Raw genomic sequence first — 24647 nt, forward strand, 5'->3', positions numbered from 1 at the left:
AAACCCAGGTGGAGCCTGGCAGTCTCCCTGAGTGGAGAAGAAGCTGTAATTCCAGGGAGGGCAAAGTGTGCACAGAGAGAGTCATGGGGAGGAAAAGGCTGCACAGAGAGAAAGGCTTCAGAGACTTGAGGGGGTCCCTTTGGAGTATTCACCTTAGTATTGATCAGCACATGCATACAAGGAAAGCACCTGAGGCCGGGAACACCCACACAAAAGAACTGGAGAGAAAAATTCTGAAAGCTCTCAAAGGACCTGGGAGAGTTCACCCTCCCACCAGCCAGACTGGAAATCTCCTAACTCATGGGGCATCCGGTAGTACTCAGAAAAGTACTACCTCTGTAATTCAGCCAAATTACGGCTACACTAAAGGCTGCTCTGATGCCACCAAACAAAAGCAAACCTTGAAAGAATCAAATTGTTTCCCCAGAACAAAGCTCAAGAATATTTATAGACATATAGACATATAGACATATAGACAAGAATATAGACATATAGACAAGAATATTTATATCCGGCACCACACAACATAAATTCAAAATGTCTGACATGTCATTAAAAAAAAAAAAAGGAGGATCTAGGGGAAGATGGCGGAAGAGTAAGACGCGGAGATCACCTTCCTCCCCACAGATACACCAGAAGTACATCTACACATGGAACAACTCCTACAGAACACCTACTGAATGCTGGCAGAAGACCTCAGACCTCCCAAAAGCCAAGAAACTCCCCACATACCTGGGTAGGGCAAAAGGAAAAAGAATAAACAGAGACAAAAGAATAGGGACGGGACCTGCACCAGTGGGAGGGAGCCGTGAAGGAGGAAAGGTTTCCACACACTAGAAGCCGCTTCGTGGGCGGAGACTGCGGGTGGTGGAGGAGGGAAGCTTCGGAGCCGTGGAGGAGAGCACAGCAACAGGGATGCGGAGGGCAAAGCGCAGAGATTCCCGCGCAGAGGATGGGGCCGACCGGCACTCACCAGCCCGAGAGGCTTGTCTGCTCACGCACCTGGGTGGGCGGGACTGGGAGCGGAAGCTCGGGCTTCAGTCAGAGCGCAGGGAGAGGACTGGCGGAGTGAACACAGCCTGAAGGGGTTAGTGCACCACGGCTAGCCGGGAGGGAGTCAGGGAAAAAGTCTGGACCTGCCGAAGAGGCAAGGGACTTTTTCTTCCCTCTTTGTTTCCTGGTGTGTGAGGAGAGGGGATTAAGAGCGCTGCTTAAAGGAGCTCCAGAGATGGGCGCGAGCCGCGGCTAAAAGCGCGGACCCCAGAGACGGGCATGAGACGCTAAGGCTGCTGCTGCCGCCACCAAGAAGCCTGTGTGCGAGCACAGGTCACTGTCCACACCCCCCTTCCAGGGAGCCTGTGCAGCCCACCACTGCCAGGGTCCCAGGATCCAGGGACAACTTCCCCAGGAGAACGCACGGCGCCTCAGGCTGGTGCAACGTCATGCCAGCCTCTGCCGCCGCAGGCTCGCCGCGCACTCCGTGCCCCTCCCTCCCCCGGCCTGAGTGAGCCAGAGCCCCAGAATCAGCGGCTCCTTTAACCCCGTCCTGTCTGAGCGAAGAAAAGACGCCCTCCGCCAACCTACAAGCAGAGGTGGGGTCAAATCCAAAGCTGAACCCCAGGAGCTGTGAGAACAAAGAAGAGAAAGGGAAATCTCTCCCAGCAGCCTCAGGAGCAGCGGATTAAATCTCCACAATCAACTTGATGTGCCCTGCATCTGTGGAATACCTGAATAGACAAGGAATCATCCCAAATTGAGGAGGTGGACTTCGAGAGCAAGATTTAGGATTTTTTCCACTTTTCCTCTTTTTGTGAGTGTGTATGTGTATGATTCTGTGTGAGATTTTGTCTGTATAGCTTTGCTTTCACCATTTGTCCTAGGGTTCTATCCGTCCTTTTTTTTTGTTTGTTTGTTTTTTTGGGGGGGTTTTTTACTTAAAAAAATTTTTTTTTCTTAATAATTATTTTTTTATTTTAATAACTTTATTTCATTTTATTTTATCTTCTTTCTTTCTTTCTTTCTACTTTTTCTCCCTTTTATTCTGAGCCGTGTGGATGTAAGGCTCTTGGTGCTGCAGACAGGAGTCAGTGCTGTGCCTCTGAGGTAGGAGAGCCAACTTCAGGACACTGGTCCACAAGACACCTCCCAGCTCCACATAATATCAAATGGCGAAAATCTCCCAGAGATCTCCATCTCAACACCAGCACCCGGCTTCACTCAACGACCAGCAAGCTACAGTGCTGGACACCCTATGCCAAACAACTAGCAAGACAGGAACACAACCCCACCCATTAGCAGAGAGGCTGCCTAAAATCATAATAAGTCCACAGACATCCCAAAACACACCACCAGACGTGGACCTGCCCACCAGAAAGACAAGATCCAGCCTCATCCACCAGAACACAGGCACTAGTCCCCTCCACCAGGAAGCCTACACAACCCACTGAACCAACTTTAGCCACTGGGGAGAGACAACAAAAACAACGGGAACTATGAACGTGCAGCCTGCAAAAAGGAGACCCCAAACACAGTAAGATAAGCAAAATGAGAAGACAGAAAAACACAGAGCAGATGAAGGAGCAAGATAAAAACCCACCAGACATAACAAATGAAGAGGAAATAGGCAGTCTACATGAAAAAGAATTCAGAATAATGATAGTAAAGATGATCCAAAAACTTGGAAATAGAATAGAGAAAATGCAAGAAACATTTAACAAGGACCTAGAGAACTAAAGATGAAACAAGCAACGATGAACAACACAATAAATGAAATTAAAAATACTCTAGAAGGGATCAATAGCAGAATAACTGAGGCAAAAGAACGGATAAGTGACCTGGAAGATAAAATAGCGGAAATAACTACTGCAGAGCAGAATAAAGAAGAAAGAATGCAAAGAACTGAACACAGTCTCAGAGACCTCTGGAAAAACATTAAACACACGAACATTCGAATTATAGGGGTTCCAGAAGAAGAAGAGAAAAAGAAAGGGACTGAGAAAATATTTGAAGAGATTATAGTTGAAAACTTCCCTAATATGGGAAAGAAAATAATCAAGTCTAGGAAGCACAGAGAGTCCCATACAGGATAAATCTAAGGAGAAACACTCCAAGACACATATTAATCAACACTCCAAGACACATATTAATCAAGACACATATTAATCTCCAAGGAGAAACACTCCAAGACACATATTGTCAAAAATTAAATACAAAGAAAACATATTAAAAGCAGCAAGGGAAAAACAAATAACACACAAGGGAATCCCCATAAGGTTAACAGCTGATCTTTCAGCAGAAACTCTGCAAGCCAGAAGGGACTGGCAGGACATATTTAAAGTGATGAAGGAGAAAAACCTACAACCAAGATTACTCTACCAGCACGGATCTCATTCAGATTTGATGGAGAAATTAAAACCTTTACAGACAAGCAAAAGCTGAGAGAGTTCAGCACCACCAAACCAGCTTTACAACAAATGCTGAATGATCTTCTCTAGGCAAGAAACACAAGAAAAGGAAAAGACCTACAATAACAAACCCAAAACAATTAAGAAAATGGTAATAGGAACATACATATCGATAATTACCTTAAATGTAAATGGATTAAATGCTCCCACCAAAAGACACAGACTGGCTGAATGGATACAAAAACAAGACCCATCTATATGCTGTCTACAAGAGACCCACTTCAGACCTAGAGACACATACAGACTGAAAGTGAGGAAATGGAAAAAGATATTCCATGCAAATGGAAACCAAAAGAAAGCTGGAGAAGCAATTCTCCTATCAGACAAAATAGACTTTCAAATAAAGACTATTAGAAGAGACAAAGAAGGACACTACATAATGATCAAGGGATTGATCCAAGAAGATATAACAAATGTAAATATTTATGCACCCAACATAGGAGCACCTCAATACATAAGGCAAATACTAACAGCCATAAAAGGGGAAATCGACAGTAACACATTCATAGTAGGGGACTTTAACACCCCACTTTCACCAATGGACAGATCATCCAAAATGAAAATAAATAAGGAAACACAAGCTTTAAATGATACATTAAACAAGATGGACTTAATTGATATTTATAGGACATTCCATCCAAAACCAACAGAATACACATTCTTTTCCAGTGCTCATGGAACATTCTCCAGGATAGATCATATCTTGGGTCACAAATCAAGTCTTGGTAAATTTAAGAAAATTGAAATTGCATCAAGTATCTTTTCCGACCACAACGCTATGAGACTAGATATCAATTACAGATCTGTAAAAAATACAAACACATGGAAGCTAAACAATACACTACTTAATAACGAAGTGATCACTGAAGAAATCAAAGAGGAGATCAAAAAATACCTAGAAACAAATGACAATGGAGACACGACGACCCAAAACCTATGGGATGCAGCAAAAGCAGTTCTAAGAGGGAAGTTTATAGCAATACAATCCTACCTTAAGAAACAGGAAACATCTTGAATAAACAACCTAACCTTGCACCTAAAGCAATTAGAGAAGGAAGAACAAAAAAACCGCAAAGTTAGCAGAAGGAAAGAAACCAAGATCAGATCAGAAATAAATGAAAAAGAAATGAAGGAAATGATAGCAAAGATCAATAAAACTAAAAGCTGTTTCTTTGAGAAGATAAACAAAATTATAAACCATTAGCTAGACTCATCAAGAAAAAAAGGGAGAAGACTCAGATCAATAGAATTAGAAATGAAAAAGGAGAAGTAACAACTGACACTGCAGAAATACAAAATATCATGAGAGATTACTACAAGCAACTCTATGCCAATAAAATGGACAACCTGGAAGAAATGGACAAATTCTTAGAAATGCACAACATGCCAAGACTGAATCAGGAAGAAATAGAAAATATGAACAGACCAATCACAAGCACTGAAATTGAAAATGTGATTAAAAATCTTCCAACAAACAAAAGCCCAGGACCAGATGGCTTCACAGGCGAATTCTATCCAACATTTAGAGAAGAGCTAACACCTATCCTTCTCAAACTCTTCCAAAATATAGCAGAGGGAGGAACACTCCCAAACTCATTCTACGAGGCCACCATCACCCTGATACCAAAACCAGACAAGGATGTCACAAAGAAAGAAAACTACAGGCCAATATCACTGATGAACATAGATGCAAAAATCCTCAACAAAATACTAGCAAACGGAATCCAACAGCACATTAAAAGGATCATACACCATGATCAAGTGGGGTTTATTCCAGGAATGCAAGGATTCTTCAATATATGCAAATCAATCGATGTGATGCACCATATTAACAAACTGAAGGAGAAAACCATATGGTCATCTCAATAGATGCAGAAAAAGCTTTCGACAAAATTCAACACCCATTTATGATAAAAACCCTCCAGAAAGTAGGCATAGAGGGAACTTTCCTCAACGTAATAAAGGCCACATATGACAAACCCACAGCCAACATCGTCCTCAATGGTGAAAAACTGAAAGCATTTCCACTAAGATCAGGAACAAGACAAGGTTGCCCACTCTCACCACTCTTATTCAACATAGTTTTGGAAGTTTTAGCCATAGCAATCAGAGAAGAAAAGGAAATAAAAGGAATCCAAATCGGAAAAGAAGTAAAGCTGTCACTGTTTGCAGATGACATGATAGTATACATAGAGAATCCTAAAGATGCCACCAGAAAACTACTAGAGCTAATCAATGAATTTGGTAAAGTAGCAGGATACAAAATTCATGCACAGAAATCTCTGGCATTCCTATGCACTAATGATGAAAAATCTGAAAGTGAAATCAAGAAAACACTCCCATTTACCATTGCAACAAAAAGAATAAAATATCTAGGAATAAACCTACCTAAGGAGACAAAAGACCTGTATGCAGAAAATTATAAGACACTGATGAAAGAAATTAAAGATGATACAAATAGATGGAGAGATATACCATTTTCTTGGATTGGAAAAACCAACATTGTGAAAATGACTCTACTACCCAAAGCAATCTACAGATTCAATGCAATCCCTATCAAACTACCACTGGCATTTTTCACAGAACTAGAACAAAAAATTTCACAATTTGTATGGAAACACAAAAGACCCCGGATAGCCAAAGCAATCTTGAGAACAAAAAACGGAGCTGGAGGAATCAGGCTCCCTGACTTCAGACTATACTACAAAGCTACAGTAATCAAGGCAGTATGGTACTGGCACAAAAACAGAAAGATCAATGGAACAGGATAGAAAGCCCAGAGATAAAACCACGCACATATGGTCACCTTATCTTTGATAAAGGAGGCAGGAATGTACAATGGAGGAAGGACAGCCACTTCAATAAGTGGTGCTGGGAAACCTGGACAGGTACATGTAAAAGTATGAGTTAGATCACTCCCTAACACCATACACAAAAATAAGCTGAAAATGGATTAAAGACCTAAATGTAAGGCCAGAAACTATCAAACTCTTAGAGGAAAACATAGGCAGAACACTCTATGACATAAACCACAAAAAGATCCTTTTTGACCCACCTCCTAGAGAAATGGAAATAAAAACAAAAATAAACAAGTGGGACCTAATGAAACTTCAAAGCTTTTGCACAGCAAAGGAAACCATAAACAAGACCAAAAGACAGCCCTCAGAATGGGAGAAAATATTTGCAAATGAAGCAACTGACAAAGGATTAATCTCCAAAATTTACAAGCAGCTCATGCAGCTCAATAACAAAAAAACAAACAACCCAATCCAAAAATGGGCAGAAGACCTAAATAGACATTTCTCCAAAGAAGATATACAGACTGCCAACAAACACATGAAAGAATGCTCAACATCATTAATCATTAGAGAAATGCAAATCAAAACTACAATGAGATATCATCTCACACCAGTCAGAATGGCCATCATCAAAAAATCTAGAAACACGGGCGTTCCCTGGTGGCGCAGTGGTTGAGAGTCCGCCTGCCGATGCAGGGGACACAGGTTCGTGCCCTGGTCCTGGAAGATCCCACATGCCGTGGAGCGGCTGGGCCTGTGAGCCATGGCAAAAAAAAAAAAAAAAAATCTAGAAACAATAAATGCTGGAGAGGGTGTGGAGAAAAGGGAACCCTCTTGCACTGCTGGTGGAAATGTGAATTGGTACAGCCACTATGGAGAACAGTATGGAGGTTCCTTAAAAAACTAAAAATAGAACTACCATATGACCCAGCAATCCCACTACTGGGCATATACTCTGAGAAAACCATAATTCAAAAAGAGTCATGTACCAAAATGTTCATTGCAGCTCTATTTACAATAGCCAGGAGATGGAAACAACCTAAGTGTCCATCATCAGATGAATGGATAAAGAAGATGTGGCACATATATACAATGGAATATTACTCAGCCATAAAAAGAAACGAAATTGAGCTATTTGTAATGAGGTGGATAGACCTAGAGTCTGTCATACAGAGTGAAGTAAGTCAGAAAGAGAAAGACAAATACCATATGCTAACACATATATATGGAATTTAAGAAAAAAAATGTCATGAAGAACCTAGGGGTAAGACAGGAATAAAGACACAGACCTACTAGAGAATGGACTTGAGGATATGGGGAGGGGGAAGGGTAAGCTGTGACAAAGTGAGAGAGTGGCATGGACATATATACACTACCAAACGTAAAATAGCTAGCTAGCGGGAAGCAGCCGCAGAGCACAGGGAGATCAGCTCGGTGCTTTGTGACCACCTAGAGGGGTGGAATAGGGAGGGTGGGAGGGAGGGAGACGCAAGAGGGAAGAGATATGGGAACATATGTATATGTATAACTGATTCCCTTTGTTATAAAGCAGAAACTAACACACCATTGTAAAGCAATTATACTCCAATAAAGATGTTTTAAAAAAAAAATGACCAGGGAATTCCCTGGTGGTCCATTGGTTAGTGTTCTCACTGCTGAGGGCCTGGGTTCAATCCCTGGTCAGGGAACTAAGATCCCAACAGCCATGAGGCACAGCCAAAAAAAAAAAAAATCACCAAGTATGCAAAGAAGCAAGAAAATACAACCCATGATGAGGAGAAATATCAATCAATGATACAAAACCAGAAATGTCACAAATGATAGAATTAGTAAACAAGGACGTAAAGACGGTTATTATAAAGGTATTCTATATGTTCAAGAGGCTAAAGATTAAAGATGATAATTAAAGACATGGAAAAAATAATACAAATTAATTTCTAAGATGAAAACTACAAAGTCTTTTACAAAGAATACATTGCCTGGAATTCACAATAGGTTAGAGGCTAAAGAGGAGAAGAATAATAAAATTAATGACATAGCAGTAGAAAGTAACACAGAAAGAAATGAAACACGGAAAGAAAAAAAGACTGATAGGAAAAATGAGCACAGCATCACTGAGCTTTGGTTTCAAGAGGCATGTAATTGGAGTTCCTGAAGAAGAGAAGAGAGAGGGGAGTATAGAAAAAAATATTTAAAGAAATAATGTGAAAAAAATTTTCCAAATCTGATGAAAACCATAAATGCACAGATTCAAGGAACTTGCAAACGCCAAGCACAAGATATGAAGGAAACTACACAAATGCACATCATAATCAAATTTCTAAAGCCAGTGATAAAGGGAATATCTTAAAAGCAGACATGGGAAAAAAATACATTACATACAGAAAAACACAAATAAGAATGACAGGAAAAAAAATGATAGCAGTCATTCTTACAGTGCAGACCTATATTACAATGGACCAACCTCTAAAGAAAGACTGTCAACCTAGAATTCTATAGCTGGTGGATATAGTCCAAAAATAAAGACGAAATACAGACTCTCACAGACAAACAAATAATAAAATAATTCATAACCAGCAGGATTGCACTACAAGAAATATTAAAGGAAATGCCTAAAAAAAAAAAAGGAAATGCCTTAGGTGGAAAGAAAATCACATCAGATGGAAATCCACATCTACACAAAGAAATAAAGAGCAACAGAAATGGTAAAAATATGAGTGAATACTGAAAACTTTCTTCGTACTTTTAAAATTTCTTTGAAAGCTTTGTGACTGTTTGAACCAAAATAATAACATCGTATCATAGAGTTTATAATATATAAACAAATAAAATACATAACAACACCACCATGGCTAGGAGGGGTAAATGGAATGATACTGCTGTAAGTTCTTATACTACATGTGAAGTAGGATAATATTACTTGAAGGTACATTGTCATATGATGTATATTATAAATTCCAAACTACTATAAAAGAAAAAATAATTATAGCTAATAAGATAACATAGATAAAATGGAATAGCAAAAGATATTTAATCCAAAAGAATGTAGAAAGAGGGAAAAGAAAGCAAACAAATAGATGGAACGGATAGAAAACAACTAGCAAGATGGTAGATTTAAATGCAGCCATATCAATAATCACATGAAATGTAAATAGCTCAAACACCCCAATTAAAAGGTAAAGATTACCAGATTGCATAAAAAGGCAAGGCCCAACTATATGCTGCCTACAAGAAACATGATTTAAATACAAAGACACATAGGTTAAAAGTAAAAGGAAGGAAATCGTATGTCATGCTAACACTAATCAAAAGAAAGCTGGGGTCATTATATTCATATCAGACAAAACAGATTTCCAAGCAAAAATGTATTACCGTGGATAAAAGGAGTCACCTCCTAATATTAAAGTGGTCAGTGCTTAAGAGGATATAACAATAAAAATGTTTATGCATCTAATAACAGAGCTTCAAAACACATGAAACCAAACCTGATAAAACTACAAGCAGCATTTAAATCCACCATTTAGTTGGAGATGTCACCACTATTTTAACAATAATTGATAGAGGGGCTTCCCTGGTGGTACAGTGGTTAAGAATCTGCCTGCCAAAGCAGGGTACACAGGTTCAAGCCCTGGTCTGGGAAGATCCCACATGCCGCGGAGCAACTAAGCCCGTGCACCACAACTACTGAGCCTGCGCTCTAGAGCCTGCGAGCCACAACTACTGAAGCCCGCATGCCTAGAGACCATGCTCTGCAACAAGAGAAGTCACCGCAATGAGGAACCCACACACCACCATGAAGAGTAGCCTCCGCTGGCCACAACTAGAGAAAGCCTGCGTAGCAACGAAGACCCGACGCAGCCAAAAATAAATAAATAAAATAAAATAATTAAATAAAATAATTGATAGAATGAGTAGATAGAAAATCACGAAGAATAAAAGACTCAAATGAAATCCCAGCAGGGTTTTTTTTGTTTTGTTTTGTTTTTTTAGAAATTGATAAGCTGATTTTAAATTCTACATGGAAATGCAAAGACTTAGAACAGCCAAAACAACTGTGGGGAAAAAAAAAAGATTAAGGACTTATACTACCTGATTGCAAAACTGTGAAGCTTTAAAAAAAACATGAAGCTTATAAAAGCTACAGTAATCAAGACAGTGTGGTACTGGTGTAGAGAAAATAAAATTGACCAATAAAGATTCCAGAAATAGATCCACAAATATACAATCAGTTGATTTGGACAATGGTGCCAAGGCAATTCAATGGGAAGAAAATAATCTTTTCAACAGATATTGCTGAAATAACTGGAGAGCCATATGCAAAATAATAATAATAACTTAGACCCTTAATCCACACAATATAGAAATAATTAATTTGAAATGGATCATAGATTGAAATATAAGAGCTAATGCTATAACATGTCTAGAAAAAAAAAGGGAGAATATCTGAATGAACTTGGATTTGACAAAGATGTCAAATATGATGCAAAAATGGCAAATAAGTACATGAAAAGGTGCTCAACAGTATTAGGGAAGTGCAAATTAAGACCACTATACACCTACTATGAAATACCACCATGGTACAAAACACCACTATGCACCAATTAGAAAGGCTAAAATTAAAAAGACTGACCATACCACGAACTGGTTACAGTGTGGAGCAGCTGAAACTCTGGACTACTGCATATGGGAATGTAAAATGGTACAACCATTTTGGAAAACAGTTGGCAATTTCTTTAAAAATTAAACAAACATCTATCAGATGACCTATCCATTCAAACCCTGGGTATTTATCCAAGAGAAATGAAAGTGTATGTCCACAAAAACACTTAACAAGGAGGTTCATAGAAGGTTTCAATGGTGAAGGTATAAATAAGTTGGAATAAACTGATACATGCATCAATATGGATAAATCTCAGAATAATTATGCTGAGTGAAAGAAACCAGACAAAAATGAGTATGATTCCATTGATCTAAAATTGTGGACAACACAAACGATAGTGACAGAAAGCATGTCAGTGATGGCCTGGAGATGAGGAAGGGGCAGGAGGGAGGTATTACAGAGGGGTATGAGGAAATATAGGGGTGATGTATATGTTCATTACTTTGATCACGTTGATGGTTTCACAGGTGTTTGCACATGTAAAATTTATCACATTGCTCATTTTACAGACATGCAGTTTAGTGTATGTCATTATACCTCAATTAAGCTTTTAAAAAAAAGCGATTCTCTGACAACATAAGTTACTTCATGATCTCCAAATATTTCAGAATGTTCTTTCCAAAACACTTAAATAATATACAGTGTAGCCTCATAACAAAAGCCAAACTGCATAGCAGAGCACTGGCAATACTATCTGGGGAAAACGTGGTTTTTACCTGTCGGTTCCTCCTCAGTGACAATGATCTGTCCAGTCCAGGGTGCTGAAGGGCGACCTGACAGAGATAAATACAAAAATCAGAAACATTCACAAATGCAGTTCAGCTGCACTGAGAAATTGGTAAACTGGCCAGATTAGTCCCCAATGGGTTTGTTACTAGTTTACTTATGTACCTTCTTAGTGAGTCTTATCAAGCACGCACATGGTATTTTGGGGAGAGGGGGCATAGTCTCTGTTCTCAAACAACTCACAATCTGCTAGATTCCACGTTTCCGGAACTGTACTGACACAGGTGAGGTAAACAGCCTGTGTTCATACACTGTTCCCCATGTATCTCCTGAAACACATAGGCTCTCTCACCCTCCTTGAGAGATAGCATTTAATTGGGAGAAAACTTTCAGGAACAATTGTAAGCCGGGCTGTTATTTATGTCATAATGAAGATGAAAGGGGAGAGGGGCGCTGATCCTGCAGTAAAGCTCAACGAAAGAGATTTCTTTCCATTAATTTTGAAAGTGTTATTTACAAAGGAAAGCAGTTTAGATCCCGGGTAAGGAAAATGAGTGAGACAGGCAGTATAAAGTTAAAGGGGAAATTCATTTCTGTGATATCAGAAAGACATCAGAAAGAGAGAATGATTCAACTCCTGCTTCAAGTGAGGGACTTTTCACCAGACTGTGTGCAAAAACAGAAAGGTGATAAGCAAGATAATTCATTTTCAGTCCCAACAAATCTTACTTTCATTGACATTTATTAAAGAGGAGTAAATGAAAGTATGAGATGGAATTAGGAAAGAGGGAGAGAAGTTGGACAGTGGGTGAAAAGTGATTGGAGAGTAATCAGGGAGCCTGATTAGAAAAGTCTCCAGAGGGAAGGTGACATTATTTTACTTAGATTTTTATGATGCCACTACATGTACTTAAGGTCAAGAATAACACTGAAAATGTTATAAATGGCATAGACCAGTAGTCCTCAACTAGGGTGATTTTGCCCCCCAGGGACATGTGATAATGTCTGGAGACAATTTTGATTGTCATGATGGCGGTTGGGGGGAGGGGGGAGGAGGGGGTGGGGGGACCATAGGCATCTAGCGAGTAGAGGCCAGGGATGCTGCTAAACATCTTACAATGCACAGGACAGCCCCCTACAACATAGAATTACCTGGCCTAAAATGTCAATAGGGCCAAGGTTGAGAAATCTGGTATAGACTGAAATGTGAAATTCCAACAATTCTTTTAATGCCACTTTAAGGTCCCTATTATTAAGGATGCTGTATTGGTTCCTATGAAACAAATGCAGAGCATAATTCATATACCACAATTTTTTTTTTTAAAGAAGATGTTGGGAGTAGGAGTTTATTAATTTATTTTATTTATTTTTACTGTGTTGGTTCTTCGTTTCTGTGTGAGGGCTTTCTCTAGTTGTGGCAAGCGGGGGCCACTCTTCATCGTGGTGCGCGGGCCTCTCACTATCACGGCCTCTCTTGTTGCAGAGCACAGGCTCCAGACGTGCAGGCTCAGTAGTTGTGGCTCACGGGCCTAGTTGCTCTGCGGCATGTGGGATCTTCCCAGACCAGGGCTCGAACCCGTGTCCCCTGCATTAGCAGGCAGATTCTCAACCACTGCGCCACCAGGGAAGCCCCATGTACCACAATTTTGACATTGAGACTTGGAGGCTAAATATATGAAAAGATTATTTTTGACTCTAACACAGAAACCCGAGTACAGATCAGACACGATGTGTCGTAAATGTGTTTTTCCTTTGACATAAAGAAATTCACAGTGTTGAGTATTAATGCTCTAAGGGATAAATTCAAGATTAAGAAAACTACCTTACAATTTTAAGAAAATGAACCAGAAAGAAAAGTATATTTGAACTGTGCTAATAAAATGAAAAAAAAAAAAAAGCTCTCCAGCCTTTTGGTTTTCATATTTCATTTCAAACACAATGCCTGTAACTCAGTCAAATAAGGCAAACTTTTCTGAATCAAATAAAAATAACATAAAATAAAGCCCTTAGTGAACAGATGAGTCAAAAAACAAATACTTTTTTGTTTTTGTCTTTTTTTCCCCTGGATTTTTCTGATCAGTAAAGGATTTCTTATTCTCTTCTCCCTCTAGTGGAGGGTGGAGAAATAACCTTGCAATAGGATCTATTTCAGGCATATAAAAAAAATTCAAGATGATCCTGAAAAATGAAAAATGCTTACTTTTAAGTCTAGCTTTCTCAGCTGGATCCAGAGCAGCCACAGGCTCGGAAACACGAGAGGGGAGACCTATTCCAGTTTTGTTCACAGCTCGAACTCGGAATATGTAAGAACGACCTTCTATCAATCCAGTGACTGGGAAACGAGCAAACTTCACAGGTGTGTCATTGCACTGAGACCAGCTGTCTGTGCCCACCTCACACCTAAGGGAGAGAGAGTGATGGACAAAACAGAAAAAAACAGAGCTGGAGGAATCAGACTCCCTGACTTCGGACTATACCACAAAGCTACAGTAATCAAGATAATATGGTACTGGCACAAAAACAGAAATATAGATCAATGGAACAGGATAGAAAGCCCAGAGATAAACCCATGCACCTATGGTCAACTAATCTATGACAAAGGAGGCAAGGATACACAATGGAGAAAAGACAGTCTCTTCAATAAGTGGTGCTGGGAAAACTGGACAGCTACATGTATAAGAATGAAATTAGAACACTCTCTAACACCATACACAAAAATAAACTCAAAATGTATTAGAGACCTAAATGTAAGACTGGACACTATAAAACTCTTAGAGGAAAACATAGGAAGAACACTCTTTGACATAAATCACAGTAAGATCTTTTTTGATCCATCTCCTAGAGTGATGGAAATAAAAACAAAAATAAACAAATGGGACCTAATGAAACTTAAAAGCTTCTGCAAAGCAAAGGAAACTACAAACAAGACGAAAAGACAACCCTCAGAATGGGAGAAAATATTTGCAAACGAATCAACGGACAAAGGGTTAATCTCCCAAATCTATAAACAGCTCATGCAGCTCAATATTAAAAAAATAAACAACCCAATCCAAAAATGGGCAGAAGTCCTAAACAGACATTTCTCCAAAGAAGACATACAGATGGACAAGAAGCACATGAAAAGCTGCTCAACATCACTAATTATTAGAGAAATGCACATCAAAACTACAATGAGGTATCACCTCACACTAGTTAGAATGGGCATCATCAGAAAATCTACAAATAACAAATGCTGGAGAGGGTGTGGAGAAAAGGGAACCCTCTTGTGCTGTTGGTGGGAATGTAAATTGATACAGCCACTATGGAGAACAGTATGGAGGTTCCTTAAAAAACGATAAATATCATTATCATATGACCCAGCAATCCCACTACTGGGCGTATACCCAGAGAAAACCATAATTCAAAAAGACACATGCACCCCAATGTTCACTGTAGCCCTATTTACAATAGCCGGGTCATGGAAGCAACCTAAATGCCCATCGACAGATGAATGAATAAAGAAGATGTGGTACATATATACATTGGAATATTACTCAGCCATAAAAAGGAACAAAATTGGGTCATTTGTAGAGACGTGGATGGATCTAGAGACTGTCATACAGAGTGAAGTAAGTCAGAAAGGGAAAAACAAATACCGTATATTAACGCATATATGTGGAACCTAGAAAAATGGTACAGATGAACCAGTTTTCAGGGCATAAATAGAGACACAGATGCAGAGAACAAACATAGGGACACCAAAGGGGGAAAATGGCGGGGTGGGTGGTGGTGTTGGGATGAATTGGGAGATTGGGATTGACATATATACACTAATATGTACAAAATAGAGAACTAATAAGAACCTGCTGTATAAAAAATAAATAAAATAAAATTCAAAAAAAAAAGAATCTTACTAGATTTGTAAAAAACGGTGCATTTACATAGAGGGATACTTTTACAAAGGTAGATAGTTATGTTTTTAATTAAAATACAGATGCATATATTTTTTTAAAGAATATATCTAAAACTTCACAGTTCATCATTATTCAATGATGAAATAACTTGGAAACATTTAGTGTACAGTTAAATAAAGTATAATCTATTATAAATATTTCTCTGGTTGGTACTGAGCCCAGTAGGCATATACTTACTTACTGCTATAAATATTAAGTTTAATCCACCTTGGTACAAACCTGTCATACTACAGCGGCATAGATTATCTGCCCCTAGTGGTTTTTACAGTCAGGGTTTATTACTCAAAAATGGAAGAGAATTGGAGCAACCAACTGAAAAGAAACTAAGTCAGACAATAATGTATTTAGGTCAATAATCTAAATTTGTTTCTAAATTGGCCAAGCTCACTGGATAATTCATATGTAAGACCCATTTACTATAAATATAAAGCCTCTAAGTTTTGGAGAATGTAAACAGCAACGATTTGTAGATAAAACAGTTTAATACTACGGATATTTGTTATTTCTTTGTCAAATTTGAATCCTGTGATATAAATGAGATTTTCTTAGTATTCTTAGAGTACTATTCTTTAAATTACTTAATATTCTTAAATTACTGACATACTAATAATATGGACATTAAGCATATTGAATACCAGCTATTTCATTTCTAAAGTGGCCTCTATTAGGTGAACAAATTCATAATATTCTCGCCAAATTAGTGACTTGGGTTGGTAGTACAATTCAAGGATTATCTTTGGAATTTAGGTAAACAGGTAGGTATGTGTATATACATATATATATATATATACATACACACCAGACAGAGACAGAGACACAGAGAAAAGAGGGAGAGAGACCAGTAAAGAAAACACTTCACCTAGAAATGGTGGGAGAAATCAAGCATGTGTCTCTATGGCCAAATCACTCTAACTGAAGTTAGACTAAGTACTAACTTATCAATAAAATATCCCAGAATAGGACTCCCTCCATCCACAGCCGGCTGTTTCCAAGAGATGATGATATAATCTTTGTTGGCCTCCAAGGACACCACATCCAAGGGAGAGGCTGGGGCTCCTTCAATCTCTGCATCAGCATCTGTGGGGATACAGAAGGATCCTGTTAACCCTCTCAGATGTGCTCTGTCGGCCCCAAAGGCCAAGGTTTTAGTGCAGACATTTCTTACCACACCACCGCAGTGGCTATATCTTTGGCCCCAGTCGAGCAATCTTCAATTTTGTAATTTGCTTACCAAAATAACAATGTGTGCTTTTCACCATCAGTACAAGGAACATTACACTAGGAAGGCTCTGAAAAGGACCCATGACCTCTGCCTCATGGCCCTTGCCTGCCCAAAATGTTCTAAAAGAAAATAAATAAGGACATGTTGAGGACTGCTATCAGAAAAGTCTGACGTAAGTTATGTCAGGAAGTCTGTTCTTAAGATAATTATTGTGCAGTGTTACTCGGAAACTATGAACGGCTCCAAAGGGGAACAAACAGCCCCTTCTGTTACCTTCTAGATACATCCACAAGAGAAGAAGAACCAAGAAGCTTTGCCCATCCCTATGCTGGGACCACCATTTTGGAAGAGAAACAAAAACATTCATTTTAATTAAATGTTTGTTCCCAAGCTGAAGATCCTTGCGAAAGTAACTCTGATGAAATAGCCACATCTGAGCTTAGTTTAGCTGAGTTTAGTAAAAGTCCAAGACTATACAAGAAACAGAGTTCAGTGACTGTTCATGAAATGGGATCCTCTGACAGTGGGTCCCCTCAGCAGAGTATGCACAGATAAATTAGTAACACAGGGGTGTTTTTAGGAGGAAAGGAAGGGGAATGAAAATAACCCCATAGTAGCCTTTTAAGTGAAAATGATTAAGATAAGAGTCACAGTCCCAAGGGGAGGGGAACCACATTTGCCAATTCCACTTGACATCTGGTCAACCCTTTAACAACCGGAATTAGTAGGAGAGGAGGCTGAGACATGTAGGAGCCACTCACCCAGCGAAAACACTCTTGTTGACTGAATAATAAACACTTTCTTTTCCTATGATCTACTCTTCTGTAACTCTTATAAGTTACTGAAACATTTGCTAACAGGGCTGTGCATTGTCTGTGAAGATCTTAAATCAGTTTGGTTTTGAACATTCTGTTTCTTGCCCCATGAACCGGCATGAACCCATGAACCTGCAGGATAATATCTCCTGCATATGTGCTATAGGAGAGTGTAACCAAATCATCATGCCTAAAACAATGCAGAATTCCTGCATGCCACACAACGGCAAATGGGCATTTTGGTGGGGAGAAACTTTTTTCCTTTTAGGCTTTCAGAGCACTGGATGGTGGAGGGAAGGTCTGCTGATGGTGAAGGTGGAGCAGAGCTAGGATGGAGGTGGAGATGCTGAAGTTAACAGACCTAATAGCTGCTCAGCTGCGAGGGGGACAGCTGGCAACCTCTAGCCATGTCCCTTTTTAGCAAAAAGCCCATAATGTAACAACCAGCAACGTTGGTGTTGGTAGATAAATCCATTGTATGTAACAGAGCCTGGCAGACAGCAGACATTTAGGGAGCCATTTCTCAGCATTTCTATAAAATTGCTTGGAATATGCCATTTGCCATGTGGACTTGACAATCTTTCAAAACACGGTTCTGTATAGCAGCTGCTGGAAGCCAAATCCAAATACCATGCTGTATTGCTTCACACTTGTGCTCTTGGCTCCCAGCAGCTGCTACAGAGCGTCTGGCCCACAGTACCCACTTGGGCAACGTCAATCCTCTTCTTAGCCTCTGCCCTTCTCCCAACCCTCCAAATAGTCAAACTTTTTGTATCTCTGATTAATTAGGCCAAAGATTAGCCTGCTACTCTTTATATTCTGACGTCTGACACAGGCTATTTAATAACTTTTATCAAAATGTAAGTAATTTTATTGTTTATCTTTATTATAAAAGTAGTGTCTTCTTGTAACATATATGTAATAAAAAATACATGTTAGAATCCCTCTTAATTCCATAACTCAGAGGTTACTAATACTAACGAATTTGCCTAGATTTTTCTAGATTTTTTCCCTATATTTATAAACTCAAAAGTAATTGTTTTTCACAACAATGTAAATCAACTATACTCCAATTTTTTAAAAAAGTGATTGTTTTTTAAATAAAAGTGGGATTGGACTATATAGTTTCATGTAAACTGGGTTTTTTAAAAATATTTTCATATTAGTAAGTATACATCATTAGTTTTCATTACTGTGCAGTATTTGTGTGTTTATATGGAATATTTATTATACTTTATTTTCAGTTCCCATTGGTGGATATCTAGATTCCTTCCATATTTTCCCCCAAATAAACATTTTTTTCAGCTTTGTCCACTTAAATTCCTAGAACTAGAATCGTTGGGAAATGCGCACCGTTGATACATAGTGGCAAAACACCCTGAGCAAAGCTAAACCGATTTACACTCACCAGCAATGTGTGGGAGTGCTGGCCCCTCCATTCCTTCATCCCAGTGGATTTTAAAACCTTGTAAATCTTTTCAGTGTGATAGATTAATTTTATTGCTTTGATTACTAGTGAAAACTTTTTCATAATTTATTTTTCATTTGTAATTCTTTTTTCATGACATTTATATTCCATCCTTTATCGCTGTATCATCTTTCTTTCCTCCCTGCCATGTGTGTAGGAAGGGGAGGAAAGAATATATAAAAGTCTAGAAGAATATGTGATAAAATGATAACTTCAGGTATCTCTGGATGTTAGACTTACGATGGCTTTTCTTTTTTTCTTATTTATATTATCTAGTTTTTCAGAAAGAACACATATTATGTATGTAATAAAAAACTGGCCAAATATGTACAGCTCTGGAATGTGTTTCTGCAGACATATGGTGCTTTCTACACTGATCATTCTGGTTCAGAAGCTATTTTCTAAGCAGCAAAATACCAGAGCTCTAAAAAATGCATTGAAATGGCCTCATGCAGCTCAAAGTTTAAAATAAAAAACACCATAAAATGTCACTTAAAACACTTTGGCGGTTTCTCAAAAAGTTAAACACAAAGTTAACATACGACCCAGCAGTTCCACTTGTAGCTATCTACCCAAGAGAAGTGAAAACCTAGGTCCATGAATAGGAACACAAATGTTCATAGCAGCATTATTCATAACAGTCAGAGAGTGGAAACAATCCAACTGTCCATCAACTGGTGAATGGACACACAAAATGAGGCATATCCTTACAGTGCAATATTAGTCAGCAATAAAAAGGAACAAAGTACCAACATAAAAACCTCAAAACATAGGCTCAATGAAAAAAGACAAAAGTAGATCACATATTATATCCAGAAAAGTTCAGAAAAGACAGTTTATAGAGGCAGGGAGTAGATTAGTGGCTGTCTGGGGGCTAGACTGGGGATGGGAGTAGGGAAGGGGCACAAGAAGTCTCTCTGGGGTGAAGGGGATGTACTAAGCTGGATTGTAGATGGTGGGTGCACAGCTCTGAATATTCTGAAAAGCACTGTCCACTTAGCATGGTTGACTCTTATGGTGTGTAATTATATCTCAATAAAGATTGTTTTAAAAGAATCTAAAATATATCATTTAAAATAAACTTACAGGGGAAATGTTTCTCTAAAAGTTAAATTCACAACTCGATTTCTGAAATTTGTCTTTGCAATTTTGTCTTCCCCATGAATCTTTTCAATTCTCTCACATAATATCTGATACATTTTAGAATCTTCCCTTATTTGTGGATATGAAAACTGGCTTAATGATAAATTTCAATCCCTTCTCCCTGTCTGTGGTTGGTCATCTGAAGTCTGGCCTCAACCTGCAGAGAGCCACGACTCTGGATGTGGGCACTGAGAAATGTTGCTGAGGAAACCCTGGACTGTGTCAGAGTTCCCAGAAAAAGTCCACAAAGGGAATCCTCAAGGCATAACTTAAGTGTTTCTTGAGTCACCAGAGATACTCTTTGGTTCAGGTCAGACTGAGAGCAGAGGCAAAGACTCTGTTTGCTTTCAGTTATCATCTGGCCAGGTCTATCCAGGTGCTTTGTTTAAACAAACATACTTGCTCATAACTTCCAGGGTGTCCATTTTTACTGCAACTGACCCAGAGGGCTACCCCTCTTTTCCCCTCACAAGATCCAACTTTTCCCAAATGCTTTTGTGCAGGAGGAAGTCTGCCCCATTTTTCAGCTGGCATAGATATTCGTGCATCTTTATCAGTTGCGAATCCGTGGCAGAATTCAATGATCATTTGTTATTGTTCAGTACTGGTGTGGTATATAGACTGCTGTCTCTCCCCAGTATCCATTTCTCCTGTTTCCTTTTAGTACCAGAACACCTGAGCTTCTGCAGGTAACATGTTGCCCAGCTTCCCTCCCTGTGGATGTGTGGTAGAGTGTTCACCATGCAGAAGTGATGTGTGCGTCCCTGCATCTCTGCCCTTCCCACAGGCTGGAACGGGAACACAGGACAGCACCATGGGGGCAGTGGAGCAACAACATAGATGGGAGCCAGGACTCTGAATAACTGAGTTGAGCAGAACCACCTGGACCACCTTCCTACCTCTGGATTGATGGACATAAGACAGAAATAAACTTTTTAAAAAAATTTCATTTCAGCAGCTTAACCTATTCCCTAATTAAAATCCTGGGTTAGCCATCAGAAGGCCTGTATCCTAGTCCCACTTCTGCTTCTAACTGTGAGGCTTTTGGTAAATCATGTTGCTTTCCTGAGCTTTAGTTTTTGCGTCTTAAAATTAAGGGGAGGAATTTCCCTGGTGGCGCAGTGGTTAAGAACCCGCCTGCCAATGCAGGGGACATGGGTTTGAGCCCTGGTCCAGGAAGATCCCACATGCTGCAGAGCAAATAAGCCTGTGGGCCACAACTACTGAGGCTGTGTGGCACAACTACTGAAGCCCGCGCACCTAGAGGCCCGTGCACCGCAATGAAGAGTAGCCCCCACTCACTGAAGCTAGAGAAAGCCCGCGTGCAGCAACGAAGACCCAATGCAGCCAAAAATAAAAAATAAATAAGTAAATAAATAAATTTATAAAAAAAAATTAAGGGGAATCCTAACATTTTTGTGTGCCTTAGACTCCTTTGGCAAAGTGGTAAAGAAAACCTAGAGGGCCCTTCTCAGAACAATGTTTTTAAATGCATAAAATAAAATAAAATACATGAGCTTACCAAAGAAACTAATTATACTGAAGTACAGTTATAATCACAGACCCCTTGGGAGTCTGTGGGCCCCAGTTAGGGACACCTACATGACCTCTAAATTTCCACCCTCATCAAAACACCTAGGAGTTTATGGTTCTATTTAATGCACAAGAGATAAAAAATTAGCAAGTCTACTTGTATTGTTTATATGTTTATTTTCTGTATATTGTGACGTTTTGACATCTTAAAAGCCTTTCTGGGTGGGGAGAGATTTTCTGCCCCCATCTCTGGGGGCTAGCCAATTTTAACCCGTCCAGAGCTCACCTCCTCCATCTGGCCCGTGTACCCCAGGAGGAAATATTCCTCTGCCTTAATCATCTCAGCACCAGGGACCAGACAACTAAGCACGACCCCTGTAGCTTAGGGTCTGCTGAAGTTGTTCACACCAGCCAATCCTGAACTGTTTACCCCGCCCTGCCATGCCTTTTCCACGGGAACTCCAATACAGACTGCGGTCTAAGCTCTCCCTCTGCCTCTTCTGCCTCCTGACCAACCAGTAGTGCCTTTGCTTCCCCATGTGGCCCTGGGTGGTTCTCTAGCACCTATGAGTATAATACACTCTTTTCCTGTGCCCCTCCTCTGTCTCCTCGTGTGGCCACACCTGACTGACCATCACGTAAAAGAACACAGAGCACTGCCTTTGTGGCCTGGAAGTGTTCATCGTCTTCCAGATGTGCTAGTATCTCATGTAGAAATAACATTCCCACTTGTACATGTCTGACCTGTTAGAGACATCGCTGAAAAAAGAAAGACTCCTAAAACCAACAGTTATAGTTTGTCTTAAGGATTCAGTTGTAGCATCTTGTTTCCTAGTTCATTAAAACTAAAGCTATAAAGAAAAGGCCTAGAATGAAGTAATAAATTTGCTCTCCAAAATAGATATTCAAGAGTGAGTCCCCATCACTCTTTTATTGTAGCTTCTTCAAACTGAGACGGCTTTTTGCATCACTAGGATCTAGCCTCTCTACTCAGACACCTACAGAGCACTGCTCTAGAGGCTCATTGAAGATGAGGAAAGTACTGACACTAGTGACAGTAACATAGTCTGGAAACTGGTCACCTTCCATTCCAACTGGTGCCTTCAGGGTTAAATTTTTACATTGGCTCTTTCATCTTTACCAAAAATATGTTTGGATAGATTGACATGGCCTCGGTGTTTTAAATATTCTCAGATGTTCTGCTTTTTGCTAGGTCTTACCTCGAACAAAGACGTAAGCGCTGTATTGTTCATAATATTCTCCCATTCGTACATGGATTGTGTAGAGACCTTCATCTTCCTTGTTGAGATGAGAAAATGTTAGTGTTGCCCGATCTCCACTCCAGTGTGTTTGCACCCATTTTGATGGAGAAACAGGAGCCCCTGGGGAACAAAAGTAAGCAAATTAACTGATTTCTTTCTCTATTACTCTCTTCTTCCTCCTTCCCCTCCACTCTTCCCTCCCCCCAATTCTCTCTCTCTCTCTCTCTCTCTCTCTCTCTCTCTCTTCCTCTTCTTCTATATTGAAAGCTATCTGAATATTAGAGGACGTCTGTAGGGCTTTGAGTCATTCTGCCATGTTTATATTGGTTAAAATGTTAGAGCAGAAGTGAGGGGACCAGGGCCAGATACATAATCTGCAGGGCCCAGTGCAAAATGAAATTACAAGACCCCTTGCTCAAAAAGCAGAGGAAAAAAACACAGTCAAGGTACTAAAATATAAGGCTTTGTCCTCTAAAAATAGTTTATTACTTATAAAACATAATAGGGTAATACAAATTGCAAAAACTAATATTTTCATGCCATAATTTTACATACAAAAATAATACTTTATTAATGTGATACGTTGATTGATAATATGATATTTTTTACTTACTTTTCTGCAAATTCAGTTATTTTTAGTAACTTCATTTTAAATTGATATAACTGAAAGCAACATCAGTTACTCTTTGCAAATGCAAGATCATAAATTAGTTTTGATTTTTTTTATTTTAAGAAGGATCTTTCTGCTGATGCAACTATTAATGCAGTTGTTAGGAGTATTACATAGTCATAGTAATATACAGCTTTATACGTTATAGTATTATATGGTTATGGTGCTATAAAGTTAACATTGGGTTAATCTTATGATAAACTTTCAAAATATAAATTTTAGTACTCTAGAGCTGATGATTCTTTTTTTTTTTTAAACATCTTTATTGGAGTATAATTGCTTTACAATGGTGTGTTAGTTTCTGCTTTATAACAAAGTGAATCAGAGCTGACAATTCTTGAGGAACAATTTTTTCTAAAAAGATTTAACTCTTTATACAAATAGTTTCATGTAAGTCTGAATTTAATTTTAAATGTAAATTTACATAATTGCATCCTAATGTTTTCTCTTACATGTCCTGTAACTTGTGGTCATACAAGAAACTGAAAATGACTTCATGATATGTATATAATTCAAATGCCTGTTTATGCATTCTCTCACTGTATCTTTGATTATGAGGAAAATTTAATTTAAAAATTATCTTTCTTGTTAATAACTGCTTCATCCAAAGTTTCGTATGAAAATAGTGTTCTTTTTCATTGAATGTGACAATCTTTAAACTTAATTTTTATTTCCAAGCCTGTGAATGTTTGCTTTGCAATGTTGTGGCAGTTTTCATAACCAGAGAGTCTAAACTCTGAAGAATACTAACTGCCTTATGTGCCTTACTGCAATGTCTATGTACATGCTTTTATTTTATAATATCTTACGGACAAAGTTTACTGCGTGATTGCTGGCAGTTCCTGTCACGGTGCTCAGGCGAGGAAGCTCATATTTGTGCAGATGCCACAAATATGCATCCTGGGGGCGGACGGGCAATCTCGGCTCCCACGG

At 39.1% G+C, this 24647-nt stretch overlaps 1 protein-coding gene across 2 annotated transcripts in view; it reads right to left on the minus strand.

Moving 5' to 3' along the window:
- Nucleotides 1–24647, minus strand: part of MYOM1 (myomesin 1) — a 142275-nt gene that overhangs the window by 69387 nt on the left and 48241 nt on the right. For both annotated transcript variants that reach the window (XM_033439353.2, XM_033439354.2), the window contains exons 10-13: nucleotides 23003–23164; nucleotides 16537–16678; nucleotides 13849–14048; nucleotides 11639–11695 (exon numbers count right to left, since the gene is read on the minus strand). In XM_033439353.2, the coding sequence (XP_033295244.1) occupies nucleotides 11639–11695; nucleotides 13849–14048; nucleotides 16537–16678; nucleotides 23003–23164 (561 nt within the window). The remainder of the gene's footprint in view (nucleotides 1–11638; nucleotides 11696–13848; nucleotides 14049–16536; nucleotides 16679–23002; nucleotides 23165–24647) is intronic.

Source organism: Orcinus orca, chromosome 15, assembly GCF_937001465.1.
Source record: "Orcinus orca chromosome 15, mOrcOrc1.1, whole genome shotgun sequence".
Taxonomy (NCBI): domain Eukaryota; kingdom Metazoa; phylum Chordata; class Mammalia; order Artiodactyla; family Delphinidae; genus Orcinus; species Orcinus orca.